The sequence below is a fragment of the Callithrix jacchus genome, chromosome 18 (genome assembly GCF_049354715.1).
Source record: "Callithrix jacchus isolate 240 chromosome 18, calJac240_pri, whole genome shotgun sequence".
NCBI classification, from domain to species: Eukaryota; Metazoa; Chordata; class Mammalia; order Primates; family Cebidae; genus Callithrix; species Callithrix jacchus.
The window spans coordinates 43,027,939-43,046,773 of NC_133519.1; the positions used below are offsets into that span (position 1 = coordinate 43,027,939).

Below are 18,835 nucleotides of genomic sequence, written 5' to 3' on the forward strand. Positions count from 1 at the left end.
CTGTATAAACACTTGCAATCACTTCTTCAAAGTCTATCTTGTCACTAGATGGCAAGCATCTTATCAACTGCTGTACACCCAGAACCTTGTGTAACCCTTGGTATGCAGTAGGCATTCAATCAATAGCTGTTAGCTGAAATGGGTACCGACATGCATGAGTGCTTATTGAATGAATCAGTCTCTAAGGAGAGGGCACACCAATCAACCCAGACAAATTTTTAAGAATAGTTCAAGAACCAGTGGTAGCAAAGAAGTGTCTTACCTCTTTATTCTCATAGCTCTCCACAGCATAATCATTTTTAACTACAATATATCTCTCCTTCCACTTCTTTATGTCTTCAGAAAATTGTGACAGCTCTGCTTCGTACAAAATAGTTCCAGGCGTCAATGGTGGCTTAAAGAAGATGAATACAATTAACTATCAAAAAAAAAAGATAACATATCTTGCTACCACTAAGTTATCCATGATATTTCAAGGAATATTTAGAAAACTATCTTCCGTGAAACGGTTGCTTTCTCCTCTCCCCCAACAATTTCCCTTTCCTACTCCTCTTGACCCAATGCAAATATTTGTCTTATTAGTATTTTTACGATTTTCATTTCCCTCAATTATGCTAAAGGAACAGAAGCATATAGTAGAAGGAATTACAGTAATATGGTTATTATGCCTTATATACATGTGGCACTCAATAAATGATTGATAAACTCCATAGGAGAGAGGGAGTGAGGCAGGAAAGCGTAAGTGTGAATATCTACCTGGACACCCTAAACATGTCTCAGGGTTAAACCCCACAAAGCAGGAGAATTAACAGGCCATTCCCCTATTCATTACACCTGTGGATGTAGCCTCCAATGCTCACCGGTTTTCCTAAACCCAAAGCCATGGTCCCTGTTCCATGCCACTCAAGATCATGTTTGCTATTTGCTTAAAGAACAAGCAGGTATCAAGCCAGAACACCTCAGTTCTACCTCTCCTACTTAACAGTTTCAGGATTTCTCATTAACCATGGCGATTTATGTGTCATATGGCCATTCCCATTAGATTCCTAGTTATATCTTCCATTGGGTTAATTGTACAAGGATAATTCCCATCCTGCTTCATTGTGCAATTCTCATATTATTTCAAAATATACAAATGGGCCTCTTGTCTTTTACATGTCACTGAATTTAATCTATTTTCTCTTTATTAAAAAATCACAATGCTTTCAGAAACTTACCCCTCTACTTTCAAGTAAAATTTTAAATGAACCATACAGAAAAAAATAGATATGCCAATCTCTTTTAAGAATCATCTAAGGGATGAAACAAATTCCCTTCCAAATTCCAGTGCTTAATATTCTATCCTGACAGATAATGAAGCAGTCTTCTATCTTGCTTTTAATGAAAAGGTAAGAATCTCTTACCTTTAAATGAGACTAAAACCATGGTATAAGCTGAATTTCATAGTTCTTACATGCAGCTTTTCTTAAAACCTGGGCCATTTCATCAACTGATAAGCTTGTTAAAAATGGGACTTCACCATAGACTTACTATATCAGGATCTCTGAGGCTGTGGGCTAAAGTGTGCATTTTAACAAGCTCCTAAGTTTTGAGATCACTGTTTTATGAGGGAAAGCAATCAGTTATCCCCATATGCTCATGCTGCTAAATGTATTGGTTAACTTCTCAGCATTATGTGAATCACTTATCACTTATTCTTTCTTGAAACCCCTTCTTTTTTATTTTTAGTTTTTTGAAATTTTATATTCAAGGGGTACAGGTGTATTATGTATAAGGGTGGAGATTGGGCTCCTGGTGTGCCCATCACCCAAATCTTGAGCATTGTACCCAATAGGTAATTTTTCAACCCTCACTCGCCCTCCACCTTCCCCACTTTTGGAGTCTCCAGAGTCTATTCTTTCCATCTTTATATCCATGCGTACCCATTATTTAGCTCCTGCTTGTAAGTGAAAACAGGTGGCATTTGATTTTCTGATTCTGAGTTAGTTCACATAGGATAATGGCCTCCAGATCCATCCATGTTGTTGCAAAGGATAAGATTTCATTCTTTTTCATGACTGTAGCATCCTGTGGTGTATACATACTACATTTTCTTTATCTAGTCAACCAATGGTGCACACGTAGGTTGGTTCCAAGGCCTTGCTATTACAAACGGTGCTGTGATAAACATATGCATGCAGGAGTCTTTTTTATATAATGATTTCTATTCCTTTGGGTAGATGCCCAGTAGTAGGATTGCTGGGTCGAACAATAGTTCTTTTTTAGTTATTTGTGATACTTCCACACTGTATTCCCTAAAAGTTGAACTAATTTACATTCTCATTCACAGTGTATGAGCATTTCCTTTCCTCCACATCCACATCATCTGTTATTTTTTGACTTTTTAATAAGAAAATGACATTGGTAATTTGATAGGAATTGAATTGGAGTTGTATATTGCTTGGGGAATATAGTGATTTTAATAATCGTGATTCTTCCAATCTTGAGCATGAGATGTGTTTCCATTAGTTTATGTTGTCTACAATTTCTTTCATCAGTGTTTTGTAGTCCTTATAGAGATCTTTCATCTCCTTCATTAAATGTACTCGTGTGTGTGTGTATGTATGTGTGTGTGTGTGTGTGTGTGTGTGTGTGTGTGTGTTGGGTGGGGGTGGCTATTACAAATGGAATTGAGTTCTTAATTTTAAAACCCCTTTTTTATTTGCCTTCTGGGACATTATACTTTTCTGATTTTTCTCCTACTCCATAGACTGTTTCTTCTTAGTCCATTTTGCTGGATCCTTCTCCTTTTCCTGAAGGGGTCAATGTACTATTTCTTTTCTCTGTCTATATTCTTTCCCTCTTTTATGGCCCATGCCTTAATACCAGTTATAAGCTAACAACTTCCAAATTTCTGTTCTCCAGACTCAATCACTCTGCTGAGCTCCAAATGAAAACATTCAATGGCCTATTCAAAATTTCCACAGGTGTATATCAAACTAGCATCTCAAACTTCACATAGTCAAAAGGGAACTTGTGATCCCATTCACCCCGACTCTTCCTTCTAAGTAAAAGACAACTACATCCATTTATTTGCTCTGGTCCAAGAAGTCATCACGGATTTCTCTGTTCTTCTATTATCTCACACCCAATCCAACAGTATGTTCTGTCAGCTCTATCATAAACACTTCTCTTCACAACCATGGCCATCACCACCCTAGCCCAATTTGGCATCATTCTTCCCTCGGATGCTACAGTATCCTGCTCACCAGTTTCCATTCTTCCCTCTTGCCCCATGGTCTGTTCTTTACAGAGAGGCCAGACAGATCATTTAAAATTATATGTCACTCTGGGCTGGGCATGGTGGCTCACACCTGTAATCCCAGCACTTTGGGAGGCCAAGGCGGGCAGATCACAAGGTCAGGAGTTTGAGACCAGCCTGACCAACATGGTGAAACTCCATCGCTACTAAAAATACAAAAATTAGCTGGGCAAGGTGGTGCACACCTGTAATCCCAGCTACTCAGGAGGCTGAGGCAGGAGAATCACTTGAACCTGGGAGGCAGAAGTTGCAGTGAGCCAAGATCGTGCCACGGTACTCCAGCCTGGGTGACAGAGTGAGACTCTGGCATTTATTATTATCTTATGTCACCTGATTTTAATGTTTATTGTCTGTTTCCTGCATATGAATATAAACTCAGGAAGGCAGAGAACTTGTCTTAATTCCCCAGTTCTTGGACTACAGCCTGGCACATAGTTGGTGCTAATAAACATTTGTTGAGGTGGTGGTTACTTATTATAAGGGAGCAAAGGAGTAAGAATAAATTAGGGGATTCAAAGAGAAAATCCTATTTAATCAATGACCAAAATGAAAATGCCCGTAGTGCAAGGCACTGAAATAACTTTTAAAAACTAAACTTCACTAGAGTGAGTCACATTTCTGATAGCAAAGCATCCATGTGGGAAAAATACATAACAATACTGGATTCATGCTAATTTCCTTTTTATATGATTTATATCAGCAACAATAAATCATACATTCTAACTTCCAGGCAAATATAGCGTTTTGAGCATGAAATGATTTCAGAGCAGAGTTTTTAAAAACTGTCATTCAAATTATTGTTTATTTCAGAAATATTGTGTGCTATACAGCTTTCTTCAAGGGGAAAATCCTATAAACCCAATATCCATGGCTTACCTTGGTCTTCAAAATCTGTGATGTTAAGTCTCTTTGCTGTTCTACTTCACTGCGCACATGATTGCAGAAAGCCACAGAGTACTGCCGACTGTAGTAGGGACTGAAGTTTTTGATGGCAGCCTCAGTTTTCCCTAGAAAAATATGGGAATTAGAATTCTGAAGTATAGCACAGGATATACTCCTAACTACATAGTTCCAAAACCATCCCTCCAGTCTCTCTGTTTCCATTCCCCCAGTTGCCCCTGTTTCCCAGGAATTTGCCTGTAGCCTGCATTCCTGGAGAACTTGGATACCTGCTGCACAGGCTCGATCTCTCACTCCCTTCTGGCATCATCCTGAGAGGCTTCACAGACCCTAAGGACCATCCATCCAGTAACCTAAAGAGTTTTGCTTTATTTTATGTCAATGATCTATCGTCATAGCCATAAACTCAACCATCCTTCTAATCCTTCTAAGACTCCTCTTCTACCCCACCCTCTCTCCACTTCAACTTGCCCTTTACTCCCCTTGACCTCTAACCATTCAGCTCCTCCTTTCAAACAAGAATCCCAGGTGTACCCTTCAATTCTGCATGCACATCACTCCCTTTTTCTTCAGATCCCTGAGCCCCCACCTCTAGTCTTGTGACTCACGGTCCTGGATAAAATCAACAAAGTGTTTCCTCTCATTCTGCTCCAATATTTCTGGTTTAAAATTTTTTCTGTGATTCAAAGCAGTATATAACTACCACAAGATAGAAGGGGAAACTTTGGTATAAGAGCCAAGAGACCTGAGTTCAGGTCCCGATTCTAACTGTGAGGCAGAAGCCACCTGTACAACCTCAGTCAAGTTGTTCGACTCTCGAGGCTCCTGCATCCTAACTGTAAAGGAAGGTGCTCACTAGTCCACACATTTCTTTGGATCTGTGTGCCATTGAAGTATAAGCACAGTACAAAAGTCCAGCTGCCTCATGACAGTGATCAGAAACTGCAATGTACTGAATAATCTCTCAGCACCAGAAGTAAACCAAACTGAGTATGAACCATGTTGGGGAAGCCTGAGGACTTCAGATGGAGGGTCAGGGAGAGTCAGACACCTGAAGCATTCTTGTGCCTTTCCAATCTGTACTTAGCTTTAGAGAGTATGGGAGTGGCAAAGGAGAAAAAAGAGAAGGAGGAAGAGAGGAGAAAGGGTGCAGGAGCATTCTCACTCAGATTAGAAACCCTCACAACATTTCAAGTACTTGTTGCAGGGTACAGAAAGAAACAAAAGCTTCACTGACTGTGCTCACAAGCAATTAATCCACAGAACAGGGTATAGGTTGAGGAAAAATACACCCAATGTAATATTCCAAAATATTTTAAAATACTTTCATGTGCATTCGACATCATTTTTTGCTTTTAAAATTTGGTATTATAGTCAATAGAGAGATATTAAAATATAACACACTGGCAAGATTCATTTAGAGCTATACTGCATGTAAAATTTCAAAAATAAGTGAAGAGTTCTAACCACATAGATTGAGGTACTCAATAGGAAAGCCTCGAATCCATAGCAACCCATTTCTAAGCCTACAGAACCAGAGCCAAAGACACCCATAGTGTATGAATACTCTCCATATGCAGAGGATCCTACTTTTGTTTGGGCATTTAGGTCTTATAACGCCCATATGAGGTAAAGAGGAATTCTTTCATAGTCACTTAATAACATGACATTTACGGTCATGTTTATGAGCTTTAATAATTATTACTTATAAGGTGCTTTGAGACCCACTAATAATAGATTCTGTAGAAATCCAAATAAAAGCTCCTATAATTCGAATCAGGCATGCTTTTGCTTGCTCTGCGAGTTTATGGTATTGCAATTAATCAGTATTTGCATAATACTTTAATATACTCGGCTTATATTCACCTAATTGGTTATTATGTTATCAGCTTTTATGCAGTGCAATTCTCTATGCTTGTCTATAATTTTCTTACATAGGAGTGGGACAGTGTGGGAATTCCCACAATGAGAACAAATCTCACTTTACTAAAACATATAAATTATGAATAAATAAAATTTTCCCTTTAGGTCCAAGAAGATAGTTTGGTCTATCAGAAATGTAGTCTGTTAATTTCTGATGTTTATTTTTGTACTCTTGAAAGCATTTGGATTGAAATGAAAGGAGGTGGACGTCATTTTATGATGAACTCTATAAAGCTTTGAAAGCTGATTTTCTGCCACATCACCAAGCCTCCCCCAGGGACGCTGTGCTTCTGATGAGGTGCCATAATGCTATCTTCTCATGTATGAGAAAAATGCTTCTGTGATTTGAATATCTGCACACTGTCCCATTAACACATCATCCACCAGGTAGCATTTATAAAGAAGCAATTTCAGCTTCCTTAGGTAATTAATCTAACAACTAGTTCAAAATATGTATGAAATAGCTAACAATATCACATGTTCTGGGGTGGGGGAATAACCTAAAGTTATTCGGCAAGTGTATCTGGGTTTTAGATTAAACCTATCTAAATCCAAATAAATAAGTACCCGATGTAGGGATGCTAAGACTGAGAGAAAAGTCTGTGTTGAGGCAGGGGATGGTCTGGCTTGCTGGCTCATGCTCATAAGCCACCACTTTGGAAAGCTGAGGCAGTAGCACTGCTTGAGCTCAGAAGTTTGAGGTTGCCATGAGCTATGACTGCACCACTGTATTCCAGCCTGGGAAACAGAACAAGACTCCATGTCTGATTTTGAAAAAACTAGTCTGATGTCGGAGCAAAATGCCACTGTGATTAGGAAGATGGACTCTGGAGTCAGATAGACAGGTTCAAATCCCATCTCTACTACTTACCACTGTGGGATCTCATGTGAGTTCTTTCTTTCTGCTCACATGTTAAATGAAGAAAACAAGAGTAGCAGCCTCATAAGGTTATTCTAATGATTCCATACACAAATGCGGTAAAGTGCTCAGTACAATAGCTGGCACATACAAAATGTTCAATAGTTGATCATAATTAAAAGGATGATGATCATGATGATGAGGGTGTCCCTTGGGCAAGCACCAGGATAAAGTCCTCAAGCTAAACTAAAGAATTAAGGAGAAGAAAAAAGTAGGTTGTTTACTGCAACTCTCACACTAGGGCCATCAATACAATCTACATTTTCACAAAGGTTCAGCATAGAATGCCCTCAGTGCATTCCTGAATTAAAACCAACATCGACATTAACAAACTGAAGCAAAAAGTGTAAGTTAGGGGCTGTGTTTCATTGAGCTTTTCTCTCTGAGCCTCAATTTTCTCACCTGTAAAATGAGGATAATAAGATGCCCATATCACAGGGCTTCATGAGGAGCAAGTAAAATATTCTGCATATTGAAAACTGTCTAGGACAGTGCTTGATACATATTAGTCAACCAATCAATTTTGACTACTATTTAATATTCCACAATGAAAAAATTCAAAAAAGTGAATCAGCCCACAGGGGCCACACAAAATATCTTCAGCTAAAGCTACATTGTTCATCGCAGTTTTCAGGATTCTTAAGCAATGAATTATCTTCATATCCCTGCCACCAAATTTAGTATCACATTCTCTTTCCTAAATTGTTTATAAAACACAGTGCCAGGTCTTCTACTGAAAGGTTACTCAATAATGAAAGACTAAAACCAATGGAAGGGCTTCTTCCACATTTTGGTATATCAGCATTTTTGGCACAGGCATGTTTCTCTAATCCTACTTATTACAGCTTGTGCTGGGCATTGTTAGTGCAGTTCACTTGACCAAGCTACTCATAACACCCTTCAAGGTAATCATCACTGATGCTAAAAGAAGCCGCTTGATATGGTTTGGATCTTCTGTCCCCTGCAAATCTCATGTTGAAAGGTAATTCCCAGTGTTGGAGGTGGGGCCTGGTGGAAGGTGTTTTGGTCACGGGGGCAGATCCCTCATTAATGGCTTAGTGCAATCCCCTTGGGGATAGGTCAGTTTTGCCCCCTTGGTTCACTTGACAGCTGGTTGCTTGAAGGGAGCCTGGCACCTCCTCCTCTCTCTTGCTCAGCTCTTGTCATGTGATGTACCTGCTCCTAGTTTGCCTTCTGCTAGGATTGTAAGCTTCCTGAGGCCCTCACCAGAAGCACATGCCAGTATTATGCTTCCTGTACAGGCTGTAGAATCAAGAACCATGAGCCAATTAAACCTCTTTTTTATTTTCTTTCCTATCTTTTTTTTCTTTTTTTGATACAGTCTTACTCTGTCACCCAGGCTTAGAGTGCAGAGGTGCAATCACAGCTCACTGTAGCCTTTACCTCCCAGGCTTAAGAAATCCTCCCATCTCAGCCTCCTGAGTACCTGGGACCACAGGACTGTGCCACCACCCCTGGCTAATTTTTTTTTTTTTGAGACAGAGTTTCACTCTTATCCCGCAGGCTGGAGCATAGCTGCGCAATCTTGGCACACTGCAACCTCCACTTCCCGAGTTCAAGCGATTCTCCTACCTCAGCCTCCCGGGTAGCTGAGATTACAGGAATGCACTACCACATCTGGCTAATTTTGTATTTTTAGTAGAGACAGGGTTTCACCATGTTGGTCAGGCTGGTCTTGAACTCCTGACCTCAAGTGATCCACCCACCTCAGCCTCCCAAAGTGCTGGGATTACAGGCATGAGCCACCATGCCCACCCTAAACTTTTTTCTTTATAAATTACCCAACCTCAGATATTTCCTTATAGCAATGGAAACAAATTATTAACACACCTCTTTGACAACTCTGTCCACATAACTTGGAAAATTAATAAAAATATCTACTGACCCCCTTAAAGCCATTAAATCTATACAGGCTCAAAAACTCAGCATTAATTTGACTCTTTCTCCCCCATTCCCAGATTCAGTCATCAGATGCTGCCTCTTTGATTTCCAGAAATTTCTTGAATCCATTTCCTTTTCCCCATCCCAACCACCACAACTTCAATTAAGCCTCTATCTCTCAATGACATTTTAAAAGTATCTTAGGCCAGGCATAGTGGCTCACACAATCCCAGCATTTTGAGAGGCTGAGGTGGGCAGATCACTTGAGGTCAGGAGTTCAAGACCAGCCTGGACAACATGGTGAAATCCTGTCTCTACAAAAAACACAAAAATTAGCTGGGTGTGATAGTAAATGCCTGTAATACCAGCTACTTGTGAGGCTGAGACAGGAAAATCGTCCGTCTGGGAGGCAGAGGTTACAGTGAGCCAAGATCATGTCACTGCACTGTAGGCAATAGAGCTAGACTGTTTAAAAAAAAAAGAAAGAAAGTCTCCTAATCTACTGTGCCTTAGCATCACAGCAAAAGAGAAAAAAAAAAAAAACTTAACTAGCTCTCAGCTCTAAAACAGGAACAAAAAAGTGAAGAGCAGGAGAGTGGGAAGGGGAGTGCCGCAGCTGATACACAGATCCTGGAGGATTATGGGGAACGAGTCAAGGTTTGGTGTGTGTGGCAGAGGCCAGTTCTGAGAAGTAGCTGGAGCCCAGGGCTGATGGGGCAGAACAGGAGAGGCTAAATCAAAGCTGACCACCTTGATCCCACTCAAAGATAGCACAAGTTAAAAAAGGCCCAGATGTTAGAGTGGGGATCTGTATTTCAGAACCAAATCTTGGCACTGATGCTACCAAGACACTCTTTTGAAAATCATAAGGGGCACACCTCATTAGTCATAGAGGCACAGCCTTCCAGGTTGTCCCAGATGGCAGCTTTCATTTAACATGCTGCTGCAAGATCATGCCACTATCTTTGTAAAAAACATCTTCAGTGTTTCCCCATTGCCCAGGGTAGTAACCCCTTGTCCTAGCACCAAAGGCCTGGGATCTTGCCTCAACAGTCTTTACTTCCCACTTCTTTCACTCAACTTAAGCCTTCTTGCCCCTGTGCATACCTATGCCTCCTCTCCTCTTTTCTCCTCCTAAGTCCCCTGCCAGCCACTTTCAGACCCTTCAAGCCCACATGACAGTCCCAACCTGAGTAGAAGTCTCTTTGGATCTCCCCAGCTGGAAGCAATCACACCTTCTTTGGCATTCTCCCAAATTGTGTATCACTTTTACTACGGTTGTTCAAATACAGCTTATCTCTCCTCCAAGGGTATATTATGTTTATATACTCAGCAAATATTTGTTGAATGACTGAAAGAATGGCTGAGTAAACATTCAGCCATTGTAAACCAAATTACAATACATTCTATCAACAAAACCCATGCCAATGCCCCAGGAAAGGAGAAACTATTATCATTTTCAAGTTTTCAGCCTGAAATATTGATAATATTCAAGTTTTCAACTTAAATTTTAATCACCAAAAATATACACTCTTGGCCGGGCATGGTGGCTCATGTAATGCCAGCATTTTGGGAGGCTGAGGTGGGAGGATCACTTGAGTGCAGGAGTTTGAAACTAGTCTGGACAACATAGAGAGACCCTGTCTCTACAAAAAAAGCGATTTTTTTTTAAATAGCCAGGTGTCATGATACACAACTGTAGTTGCAGCTACTCAGCAGCAGTGGTGGTGGGCGGTTGTGGTGAGGCAGAGGATTGCTTGAGCCCAGGAATTCGAGGCTGCAGTGAGCTATGATCATACCACTGCACTCCATCCTGGGTGACAGAGCAAGACCCTGTTTCAAAATATATATATATACACACACACACACACACTTGAAATTCAATTCATATCTGTTTACAAAACAATCAGACTCTTACAAGTTAATTCCTTTCAAGCTTTCAAATTAGTTTTGTCCATGAAATTATTTGTGGGAAGTAATTTACAAACAAAATCCTTTCTTGGCTTGTCTGTTTTCCTTAACCAGTCTGAAACCATGATAAGTATATGGGTCTGGAAAAAGCTTTTATGAAGTCTAAAGAGCCTGACAAATTTATGTATTTTCTCATTCTAGAAGGTTCTTTTTTTTTTTGAGATGGAGTTTCGCTCTTGTTACCCAGGCTGGAGTGCAATGGCGCGATCTCGGCTCACCGCAACCTCCGCCTCCTGGGTTCAGGCAGTTCTCCTGCCTCAGCCTCCTGAGTAGCTGGGATTACAGGCACCCGCCACCATGCACAGCTAATTTTTTGTATTTTTAGTAGGACGGGGTTTCACCATGTTGACCAGCATCGTCTCGATCTCTTGACCTCGTGATCCACCTGCCTCGGTCTCCCAAAGTGCTGGGATTACAGGCGTGAGCCACCGTGCCCGGCCCCTCTAGAAGGTTCTTTTAAAACCAGTTCCCAGTCCTGAAGCAGATCAACTCAAATCTGTTTATCAGCAGCCTTTCTCGGAAGATATTATTTATAGCAGACTATGCCTCCTTCCCCCAACATTCTCAGTGTCATCACAACTAAGATACATTCTACAATCTTCTCTCAAATATGCAGCTTCCTATTTCAATTACTTTTAGAAAAGCACAGAAATGTACTCATTAAGTGCAAAAAGATATAAATAATCCCAATGCTGTTTTTGCCACATTTTCTGCCAATCTTTTTTCAGTTCTTTTAAAAAATAGTTTAGACTGTTACAATTTATATCTACATTTTAGCTTTGGTTTTTCCTATAACATTGCAAGAAAAATCATGATTTTCAAATGTTACATTTTTATTGTTATTATGAAGGAGAAACAGATGGAAATAAATAAAAATAAGTTTATTTTAACCAGGTGGTTATTTCCTGGCAACTGAGGAAGATCCACATGAGAAGATTAATCAGGCCATTGGCACAGTTTCTTAAAAACAATGTTTCAGGTGAAGATTAATTTTGAGAAACAAGACAAATTGTTCTAAAAAATAAAATAGACAATATTTATAAAATAAATTACAATATCCACTATTGTTTATTTTCACCAGAGTTTCTCAAATTACAACACTTTAAAAGTCCTGATGAATTATAACATCAGCTACAGTCTTAGGTCTCTAAGCACCATCGCTTTACACCTTAGGGTGAAGAAACGGAAATCCCAATTCACAATACAGAGGTGTAAAAATCTAATTACATAGAATAATGCCCAAGGACTCTCTTTTTCTTCTGGTAAATGCCTTAAAGAATGGGGATAAGTTGGATTCTCCATAATTGAACTGAAGGGGGTGTATGTGTGTTTTTAAAGCACATTTATTATTGGTGTCTGAGAGTCAGGTTTTTGAACAATCTCTCCCAGGAAAAGGCAAAATGATTCATGGGCAGCATTGATTCTGCGGCCTACCCTGCAGAAATGCCACCTTGAGTTAAAAATAAGAGACATAAAAACCAACTTAAGTTCTCTGTGATTTACTTTGAATATTAATCCACAAAGAGAAACACACAAACACTTATGCTCGCAAAAGCTTATATGAAATATATCAAAACAGAGCCAAGCCAGCATCTGGATGGAAAGCAGGCATGCTTAAGAATAAACAATAAGGCTTCATTTCCTGCTTCCCAACATTCACCCTCCTAAAGGTCCCAAATTCTGTGAATAAAACCTGTAGCGAACTTGCCCGGAGACTGTGAGAAACCCTAAGTTCTTCCCAAATCCTGTTCGAAAAGCAAGCCTGGTATCTTTAATCTGGCCACAAAGCGTAGCCCATCAAAGGCATTTAATGAATCTTAGTGTTCTTACAGATGCTACATAAGAGAGTATATATCAGCTCCAGTGGATAAGCAGAAGCAAAAACAATGTTTTCTGCAAATGACCACTGAAATAAATTGCAGTCCAATTAGCACTATGCATTTACTAGAACAATACCTTCACAGGTTAATATAAGTAAGAGAAGGGAGAAGACGGGCAAAGAGGAAAGATATCCTTCCATTTTTTGTTACAATTCCCAGTACCTTATTCCACAGAAAAATTAAAATCCCACTGTGGTCAACTTTTGCAGAGAACAGCTTTCTAGAACTCTAACACTTTAAGTCTGGTTTACTCTTTTTTAGGGGAGGAAATCATTAGTGTTGTTAGAAAAATATATATGCCCAGACATTTATGTACACATCTTGCTTCAGCTGTAAATAGATGGAAGCTGACTTTAAATTTCCTTCCATTCCACTTGGAAGAAGTGCTTGGAAATTTTCAAGATTATTTTGTCATTACCTCACAGCACGCCTCCAATTTTCTCATGACACATCTGATGAGAATAAATCTTGTTTATTTTGCCACTTCTCTAAGCTGTCTAATGTCCCACAAGGAAGTCGCAGATTAGCTGTCTTTTTCTTTACACAAATGAGAAGGAAGAGTGTGAAAAAGAAAATTAAACTAATCTGATACAGCTGCTTTTTTAGAGAGCATCACAAGAACTATGAATTCATGAAGAATAACAATGTTTTCGCCCATTAGACAACCTTTCTTGGTTTCAAGGAAAACATATATTTGAAATTGAGAAACTGAAATAATGAGATTCTCTTTGCTCTTTTTGTGACTAATCATAGCTATTAAATTTTTTCTGCACATATTTTATCAGAGGCTCTCAGATTATTCCAAAATCTTGAAAATATACTTTGCTTAAAGATTGCAACCATGCAAATGAACACAACATGCATATTAAAAGAAATCAGGCCAGACATAAAATAACCCAGGCAACAAGCCTAGGAATTCGAGTGATTTTCCCTTCCAACACATCATTTTCCTTGGTGTCTCCTCTAGGTTTCTCTCTTATTTTCCCGTCTTTTCCTTTTCCTTATTTCATTTTTTTTCTCTCCACACAGATATACATTTGTTTGAAATGCTTGCTTTATATTTTACATTTCTCTTTCTCAAGAATCTATACCATTAATGTAAAAAAAAACGCATTTCTAGATAACTACGGTCTGGGCCCAGATATGCTGGCATTTTGTTAGTTTGGGGATATGTGTAACAGTAAGGAGTGAACTTGGCTAGAAAATGGAGGGTGGCATTGCTAGGCTTGGGAGGGTCCAGGAAGAAATCTGCAGCCAGCCAACATTTTCTGAAACTATTCACAAGGTTGATAGAAGACTCATTAGTGAAAATCACTTTAGCATGCTCTAACTTATCCTCACAAGATTTTGAGACGTGCCAAAATGGTTTTGACCCAGTGTCTACATGATTTGGTCAGGCACTAAGTCTCTGGATATACTTATTCTGATAACAACCCAAACATCTCCAATCATAAAATCTGACCTACAACAGTTGAAAATACAGCTCATCACAGAGCCAAATTTCATTTATTTGGCAAACTGATGATTGCCAGTCACTGGATCAGTTAATCACTAAATTTAAATGTTCCTAAGTAATGTATATTAGCAAAAGATTACCCGAAAGCTATGGTACATGATGCTCTAAAAATAGAGGCAAAAAACTTCACCTGAATCCAGTAGTATTGCCTATGTAGATAGTATGTTCTTTAAAGTCACTCCTTTTTCCTATAGAAATTGCCCTTCCATAGGTGGGTTCACCTAGCGCTCAATAAATGTGCTGGATCCTCGTGATATCAGCTCTGCTCAGAGTCTAGGCCTCATAGGTGAAATTCACTTTCTTCTGACTAGTCCTTATATGAACCAAGGAGATTAAATATGAAGTAGAACTGTAAATAACTGAGACTACATTCCACAATCCACCTACAAAAGCAACTTGAATTCATCTGGATGGTAGCAAGTAGTATAGACATGTCAACATCAATCACATTTCAACATCCATATGCTGATGAAAAGATCAGGATTACAGACCTCTAGAGCTGGATGGGATAATGTCTTTTTTCTAATGCTCTCCTATTTTCAGATCAAGAAATTAATTGATCCAAGGTCACAAAACTAGTTAGTAATAGAACATTTGTGAAAAAAAATGTTTAAAGATTAGTGACAATTTTTAAAGAGTTTTCTTCTCTGTTAGCAATACATTAATTTTTATGGAGGAATTCAAGTACTTTTTTAAATTAATGAAGGTATATAAGTACTCTTTAGTAATAAAACCTACATTGTCAAGAAGCCTTGTGAAGTAATCTGAAATTTGGGTAAAAAGATGTTGTGATGATTAATTGTATGGGTCAGTTTGAGCCACGGGATGCCCAGACATTATTCTGAATGTGTCAGTGAGGGTGTTTCAGGATAAGATTAACTTTTGAATGGGCAGACTGAGTACAGCAGGTTGGGCACTGTGGGTGGCCCTCATCTAATCAGTTGAAGGCCTGAATAGAACAAAAAGCCTGAGTAAGAAGAAATGTTCTCCCTCCTGAATCCCTTGAGTTTGGACATTGGTCTTCTCCAGCCTTGAGACATAGACTAGAGCATGGGTTCTTCCTGGGTCTCCAGCCTGCTAGTTTTCAGACTAGAACTGCATCATTAGCTTTCCTGGGCGTCCAGCTTACCAACTGCAGACCTTGGACTTGTCAGCCGCCATAACTGTGTGGGCCAATTCTTTACAACAAATATATATAATACACATATACACACACGTATATATCCCATTAGTAATGTTTCTTTTCTATGGAGAACCCTAATAAAGATGCACTCAATTGAAATACATTATTGAGTCTCAACACAATTATCAATTTATTTCACTTAATGTATATTAAACTGCTGCATCAATAACAAGTTAAAAGCAATGCAAATATCTAGTGCTTCTAAAGTTTGCCAGTAGAATCAGCATACCACTGTGTTTCACAATGCACCCTGAAATACATGGAATCTGTATTTAAGACATTACCCTAAGTGATCTATGAAAGACAGTAAAAGCATTTGGCTCAGCTTCATCCCAGTTGGCAGAGGTTGTTAGCAAAAAGGCAAAGACCCAGCAGAGCTCTGGGCACCAGGGAAACCAGCTGACCTTATATGAATAACCCCACCTTAATCTCATTTGGGTGTTCCAATTAAGCTGCATCACTGTCTCAATTAAAGCTGCAGTCTTTGCTGGCTAATACCATAAGGCTCCCTGGGAAAATGCACTAATTAGGTAGATTTTCTTATCTACTGATTAAGAATCTGTTTTGCACAAAATGAAGGTTAAAAGGTACTGCTATAAACCAATCCCATCATCTGCATTTTATTTAAAAAGTCTAACAAAGTTTCACTGGTCTCTGCTCTGTAACCAACTTTATATATGCCAAGAGATGAGATACGTTGATTTATAGACCACTATAACAAGAGTTGGGTTTATGTGTGTATTTTCTTTAATTATGAAACATTTCGGACAGAATAATGAAGTGAATAATATATATACCTACTACTCAGCTAAACAAAATGGAAATATTATGCCACATTTGCCTCAAAAAAATTAAAACAAAATACCACAGCTAAATTTGCAACCCCTCTCTCTACCCTGCCCCATAACATCAGGCACCACTATGCTAAAACTGGTGTGTGTTTACTCCTGTCAATCATTTTAGACTCTTACAACATATGTATGTATCCATACATAATATCATTATACATGTGTTCAAGCTTAATTCTACCTATCATTCTGCAGCTTGCTTTTTTCACCCACATTATGAAATATATCTCACATATAGGTATAAATATATATATATACACAAATGTAGATGGAATATTTAATACACAAATGTAGATGGTATATTTAATTCTAGTTTACTTATTCTGTTATTTATAATTCTAACATATACTACAATTTATTTCCTTGTTGGTGAACCTCTCACACATTTCCTCTCTTTTTCCTTATACAATCAATGCTTATGTGAACCTTGGTGCATGAATCTCCTGATGCATATATACAAGTTTCTCTAGTGTGTGTGTTAAGAATATAAGGGCAAAGTGTGAGCATCTTCACCTGTACTTCATATAGCGAAACTGCCCTCCAAAGTGGCTGTGCAGTTCACATCCCATAGCAGGGTATAAGAGTTACCTCCTCCCAGGCCGGTTGCAGTGGCTCACGCCTATAATCCCAGCACTTTGGGAGGCCGAGGCGGGTGGATCACGAGGTCAAGAGATCGAGACCATCCTGGTCAACAAGGTGAAACCCCATCTCTACTAAAAACACAAAAATTAGCTGGGCATGGTGGTGCACGCCTGTAGTCCCAGCTACTCGGGATGCTGAGGCAGGAGAACTGCCTGAACCCAGAAGGCGGAGGTTGCAGTGAGCCGAGATCGTGCCATTGCACTCCAGTCTGGGTAACAACAGCGAAACTCCGTCTCAAAAAAAAAAAAAAAGAGTTACTTCCTCCCACATCCTCAGAAATTCTCCATGCTGTCTCACTTCCACATTTTTGCCAATTTCGATGGGAAAAATGGTGCCTTCATTTGCATTTATTAGTGAGGCTGAACAACCTTTCATGTATTTACTGGCCATTGATGTTTCTTATTCTGTGACTTCATATCCTCTCCCCATGTCTTCTTCTTACTGACACGTAGGCACTGTTTATAAATTTAGGGTGAATAATGTCAAGTCCTATGGAAAACAATGCTGGCACTTTTATCAGAATAATAAATTTATGATTTTTATGAGACTGAAAGCTTTTTCAGAGTCTCAGACTGCTGCTAGCTGTACAGCATTTATGTGCAAAATATAGAAAGGGGTCCCTTCTTCAGGGCAGATGCAGCCAGCCCCACATGAATAGAGAATGCAACATGGGCTAAAATCTAGGTATATTGTTTCTTTTATGTACATTGCAGATTTTTATAGGCGAACACCCAACCAACGTTCAATAATATTGGTTCTGCAAGATGAGAGTATTCCAGAATCCAAATCACTGATTCAAATTTAAAACATTGGGAGAAAAGGAAGAACTGCCTCCATATAAGAGCAACTGTTACCTCCACATTGCAAAAAGGAAACATTTTGAACGTAGATGCTCTCTTGAACCCGGTGAACTTCCTGTTGGTTGGATATAAATAAGAGATGGACTGCTTCCATGGATGCAAATTTGGCTTATTGTGCAGTCAGATTAATGGCTGTCATCTGTCTGCATTCCCCCCAAATACCAACCATTAGCGGTTTATACCAAGCCATTCTCAGAGGGCCCATTCTGTTTCAGGTCTACCACCCAAAAAGGAAGACATCTAGGCTTTCAGAAACATCTGAGGAGAGCGGGTTCAAACTCAGCATAGAGCAAACTTTCAATCCTTTCCCTCAAGCTGACTCAGTCTCCACTGAACAAAGCTGGACTCACAGTAGCACAAGATTCTACTTCAGAAAGGTGCAGGTCTAAATCCTCATTAAGTTGCTTCTACTACATTTTAATTATATGACTTTGGGTAAATCACCTTATCTCTAGAACACATTTTGCAGATGTGGAAGCCATCTGCTCATCTGCTTTTCTTAAGGGAATATAATGGGATTCCTTCAGAGTACATGAAGCTCTCTGCAAATAAAAGATACAAACATTCCAAGAAAGGTTATTACTCACAGAAGCAAAAACATCACATGCTAATAAATGTGGTGTCTACTAGAAGTGTTGTCTAATAGAAATTTGGGGGATGAGTACTGGCAGTACAATGGCCACTAGTCATATGGGGGCTACTGAACACTTGAAATGGAGCTAGTGTGACTGAAAAATGTAATGCTTTTTTTCTTTTCTCTTTAGTTTTTAAAATAAATTCTATTATGTACAATTGAGGATTACAATATGATGTTACCGGATACATATGGGTAATAAAATGGTTACTGTTGTGAAGAAGATTAACATATCTCTCATCTTACATAGTGACTTTTACAAAATTAATGGTTTAGTTCACTTTCATTTTAATAACCACATATGGCTAATTGTTACCATATTGAGCAGTACCTCTCTAGAAAGCCTTTCATGTCTT

The 18,835-nt window shown here is 39.1% G+C and overlaps 1 protein-coding gene across 1 annotated transcript in view; it reads right to left on the reverse strand.

Annotated features, from left to right (window-relative positions):
• Positions 1–18,835, reverse strand: part of NIBAN1 (niban apoptosis regulator 1) — a 153,077-nt gene that overhangs the window by 80,540 nt on the left and 53,702 nt on the right. The window contains exons 2-3 of the mRNA XM_035279523.3: positions 4,178–4,308; positions 263–394 (exon numbers count right to left, since the gene is read on the reverse strand). Of these exons, the coding sequence (XP_035135414.3) occupies positions 263–394; positions 4,178–4,308 (263 nt within the window). The remainder of the gene's footprint in view (positions 1–262; positions 395–4,177; positions 4,309–18,835) is intronic.